At 39.3% G+C, this 5257-nt stretch overlaps 1 protein-coding gene across 1 annotated transcript; it reads right to left on the bottom strand.

Annotated features, from left to right (window-relative positions):
• Positions 1-2221: 2221 nt before the first annotated feature.
• Positions 2222-3376, bottom strand: LOC109969569 (interferon a3-like). The gene is made up of 4 exons (XM_020616549.1): positions 3007-3376; positions 2766-2859; positions 2575-2661; positions 2222-2419 (listed from the first exon to the last, which is right to left on the bottom strand). Exons 2-4 carry the CDS (start codon positions 2820-2822, stop codon positions 2222-2224), a joined length of 342 nt encoding a protein of 113 aa, XP_020472205.1. The 5' UTR covers positions 2823-2859; positions 3007-3376.
• Positions 3377-5257: the final 1881 nt, after the last annotated feature.

Raw genomic sequence — 5257 nt, 5'->3', positions numbered from 1 at the left:
GGGCCCTGGCTGCGCCATGCCGGGCGACGTCACGGTCCTTGATTTTAATCTATTCATAAAGGGCTTTTGAACCGCTCTTAGTCTGACCCGTCACCCAGGACCTGTTTGCCTTGGGAGACCCTACCAGGGACATATAGCCCCCAACAACATAGCTCCTAGGATCACTCGGGTACTCAAACCCCTCCACCACAATAAGGTGGCGGTTCAAGGAGGGGCAGGACAAACCAACTTTATCCTGCAAAAACCTTATCTTGTCTGATGTGCTATACTATCTGAAGCGAACATCCTTACATGCTTTGCGACAGACCTCAGCGTAGTATGGCTGTCATCTTCGGTCATTAAATTACACCAGAGTGAATGCTTTAATTAAAAGGCAGAGCAGTGTTCAATGTTGTCTTTAAGTCTATTTTAGGTGTCTACCTTCTGTTCATCCCTTATCATAGCAAATAGAGATGGTAAATTGTGTAAAAATGTTCATGCACACCCAACAAACCCAGGCATTTCACATCGCCTTGATTTTACATTTTGCCCATTATACTATAGCAACTGTAGCAGAGTGTGTTTCTCCTGCAGTACGGACAGTGAGGAGATATTAACATCACGCCACGCACTCTGCACTGAATCCTGATCATCTCCACTAAATAATATTCAAGTTATAAAGCAGGATTTTTTTATCATCTTATTTATTTATTTATTTATTAATTTATAACTGTGAATTGGATAAAATGGAATGTATTTTTATAAGTTGTAAATTGTACTACATATTTATTGATTAGTTCATTGATTGAACACAATCACTATCTTTATAATTTAAATGTGTCAGCTGAAATTGATTTATTTATTTACTGAAGTATGTGTTACTGGAATTTATTTCCTGATATTCAGTGTTTTTATTTGTTTATCTATTTATTGATGTATTTTTTATTTGTTGGGTTGTTTGTGTACATCATTACAATGATTTGTCTTTGTTCATCAAAAATGGAAAATATTTTCATATATTGTATTCAATAAAAATGATTTTTTTAAATGACATTGAAGTGTGTTAATTGTTTATTATTTCTGTTAGATAAACAAAATGTACCTTTTCTGAGTAACAGGCCTGGTGAGAATAATTAAACTAGGTGGGAGTCTGTGTTACTGACAACCACAAAAATTAGAAAGAATCCAAATCACTATATTGTCCTGTTCTGCTCCCTGTGGAATAAAGTTAATATGCTTTTTCCAGATTACAGTTGTTCTCAGTCACTTTGGTACATTTCTCAAACTATCATTGATGTTTGCAGAAAAGTAATAGCATCTCTTTCAACAGTTCATATAAACAACACCTGGATTACCTGCAAAAGAGCATCACCTGCTAAAAATCCTTGGTTTATCTCTAAAAGGTAAATACTAATGTCAGCGAACATGCCATGTTTATCCTGTACCTACAGTAGGCATCGGGTCGAACTCATCTGAGAGCATGTTACAGAAAACTAGTGCACATCACAGTCTGAGCAAGGCCCTGCTTTTTCTTGTTTGATTATATTAAGACTCTGTATGTCTTTTCTTTATGGAACAGGAATAAAAGTGATAAACACTTGTATTTGCTGGAGAAAGTCTTATTTTATTCACTTTTATCCATGTACAAAAGAAATTGCTTCAAAACAAATTGATCAACAACATATTTATAAAAATACTGATTATGTAGACAGTTAACCAATGAACTAATCAATAAATATGCAACCAAACAAATGACCTAGTATGTTACAGTTTTTCTCTATTGCTTTCATTCATTTCTCACAACAGAACTGCATTTCTCAGAACTACTCGTTCAACCGTCAGATTCTCTTGTCAGTTGTTCACATCATATCAGCAATTTCTTGTTGTTTTCATCAAGTTGCAATGGCTTTTAGACAACATGCAAATGGTTCTGTACATCTGTCAGCTGTTTTTGACAATTCTTGTTGCTTTTGTCCAGCTGTGCAAAATAACTTGTCCTGGTTCTCAGCTGAAATGTCACAACCACCAAACCAATTAGTCTTTTTTTCAGGTTGGAAGTCTGTACTATCAAAATGAGTGAACATGTTCTCAGAATTGTATGTCTGTACAGATTTCTACAAAGTGTGAGTAGATGTTTGCTAAGAAATATGTCCAGAATTGAGAAATTGCTCTCAGGTGAGTCTTCAGCAGGATTTAGAGGAACAGGCATCGGTCACTGATCTCTGATGCCTGTCTTTAAAGTTTAATTGTAGGGAACAGTAAGGTTCTGGTCATCCAGCCTGAGACTTACACAGGAGCCAAGGTGCTCGGCCTGCTGGGTTACAATGTTGACAAAGTGGTCCACTGTGTTCTTCTCCCATGATGCAGAGCTGTAATCCTCCTCAAACAGGACAGCCACCTCCTCCAGAATCTGGACTGTGAACCCAAGTTTGTCCTCAGCCTGGAAGAAGAACAGGAGTCATCACACATTACTGGAGCAGTAACACACAGTTTTATCTAAAGGCTGCACAACGGGAGAAAAAAAAATCATCTTTAATTTCACATATTTACATTTAATGCAGGTGTTTCTTCCATAAAACTGAGCTGATGACTTACTGATGCCTTGGACGCCTGGCTGTACAGATGGTTGGGGAAGGCCACGTCCACTCCAGCATCCTCTGTGGTGTTAGTGGAGTTATTAGCCTGCAGCACACACACACACGATGTCTTAACATACATAGACCAAGACTGAGAAGATAATAAAGAGAATTAAATTACAGTTAACGTTATCCAAGACATCCACTCACCATAGTGTCCAGTAGATCCAGAGAGTTTTTACTGTACTGTCTGAACTTGTGATCCATCCATTGGCAGCTCAGTGAGGAGGCTGCACTGCACACACTGAGAAACAGGCACACAAAGAAAATCCCGTTGAGCATTTTTACAGAGCTACAAGTGGCCTCTGTGTAGAGCGAATTCAGGTGTCTCCTGGTGTTGTGTTGGAGCAGACCTGCAGCGCCTCATTTATAACAGGAGAACAGATCGCACCTGTTTCATTTTCCTGTGGGAACTTTGTGGCTTTCACGGGACTAAAAAAAAAACCACATGCCTAGTGATGGCCATTTCGGATTTCAACGGGAAACATGTCAAAAAGGGAAACATTTACCCCACAAACAAATTTCACCGTAAGCTTAAAATGTCACGTTCGGCACATATTGGAAAGTGCTTCAATAGAACAGTAATACCGTACAATTATTTTACAAAGAATGAAAACAAACATAAAAACTAACACCCCCCTCTATTATTAAAGTCAGAATAGTTTAATGTTCTATACTGAGAATTCTGGAGTTTGAAAATGAGTTTAGGCCATTTTAACTTTACTTATCTATTGGTTTCCTTCAGTCCGCGCACTGCGCAGTGCCACTGTACATCTGTTTAAAACATAGAAAGTGTCGTTATTGCATCATGACTACTGTGTGGATTCATAATCATCCTGATCGCACTGTGTCCATCCGGAGCCGTAAAAGGGAAGTTGTCGAGAAAATGAAAGCGTCTCCGTGGCTGCGGCCTGCGCTCTGACGCTCGTTCATGTGAACTGGACAGTGACATTTCATCTTGCTTTAACGAGAACATGGCGCTGGACCGTGAGAACCAGGTAGCCTACGGAGGAGGGGATTCTCCTTCATCCTGTTATTTACACATCAGAGCACATTTTCAGCCTCCTACAAACCAGCAACCTATAAACACACCACAGTACAGACCCTCCTACAAACCAGCAACCTATAAACACTCATAGTACAGACCTTTCATATGAAATGACCCCAAAGCGTGTGGAAAAACCAGGCGTTGCTATTTGTTATGGTACTTTGACTGTTAGCTTTATTTTCACTTATGGCATTTTAAAGAGGACTGTGTGATTTTATTATTTTATGTCAAAGCCATATAGAAAGTGAGTCAAATAGACTTTGTGTTGCATCCAGTATAATCAACTAAAATCAATAATTAAGTCAAAGATTAGTGTAACCAATAACCCACTACAGCCTTCCAAATTAATTGATAGAAATTATGAAAATTACATCCTCCAAGAAAATAATATCCAAGCTATATAAACTCATATCAAATACAGATTCAACAATAACAATACCAAAACTCAAATGGGAAAATGATTTATTATTTATTTATTTTATGTCAAAGGCATATAGAAGGTGAGTCAGATAGACTTAACTAATTACAAGTCAGTGGTTCATGCATCATGGCACTGGACCGTGAGAACCAGGTAGCCTAGAGAAGGGGATTCTCCTACAACCTTTCATTTTAATATTGCATGGAATACGATTTTTTTAATCCAACAGCCCAGTGACCAGAGCTGGACTGAGACTGTTTCTGTTGTCCTTCATGTGTAGGTTGCTAAGGCTGACGAGGTAAAGGTAAATTACAAAAGGATATAGAGTGTTAAACAAGGTTGTAGTGTGTGAAGTGTGGGTATTTCCAACTTATGCAGTCTATGAAATGCAAGAAAAGGAGGGGGAAGTAAATAAATAAATAAAATTACCAATAATAATGATGATAACAGTACTACTAATAAAATCAGCTTGTTCCATTTTAGAGGTTGGTGGGAATGTGCGTGGCCTCAGCCCCAGGTATTTGATTCAAGTTCATTCATTCATTCATTTTCTACCACTTAATCCCTGAATGGGGTCACGAGTAGGGGCCGGAGCCAATCCCGGCCGGCAATCGGGTGAAGGTGGGGTACACCCTGGACAGGTCGCCAATCCATCACAGGGCTAACACATAGACGAACAACCACACGCGCTCCTATGGGCAATTTTAGAGACACCATCTTTGAACTGTGGGAGGAAGCCGGAGTACCCGGAGAGAACCCACGCAAGCATGGGGAGAACAGGCAAACTCCACACAGAAAGGTCCCGGGTGGGGCCCGAACCCGGAACCTTCTTGCTGTGAGGCAACGGTGCTAACCACTGCACCACCGTGCTGCCCTTGATTCAATTTGAAATGTGTTAAAAATGGGTTCTATGTGTCATAAAAAGCAGCTAAACTATTCTTGTGAGTGGATGTCATTTTCTCTAATGTGATGTATTCTGTCAGAAGGTTGGTCCAGTGGTTTATGTGCAGTGATTTTTTGATTTCCAGTTTTGAAAGATTGTTTTCTAGGCAATAGCTAGAGAAATGAGGAGTGAGTTTTTGTATTTGATTGGTAGGTGGTCGATTTTTATGATATTACTGAGTAAACAAAGTGATGGAGAAGGAGGGATTCTACAGCCCAAGATGGTGGAAAGTT

This window comes from Monopterus albus, unplaced genomic scaffold (assembly GCF_001952655.1).
Source record: "Monopterus albus unplaced genomic scaffold, M_albus_1.0 scaffold175.1, whole genome shotgun sequence".
NCBI classification, from domain to species: Eukaryota; Metazoa; Chordata; class Actinopteri; order Synbranchiformes; family Synbranchidae; genus Monopterus; species Monopterus albus.
The sequence above is the reverse complement of the archived record's forward strand: the minus strand, read 5'-3'. Positions and strand labels throughout refer to the sequence as shown.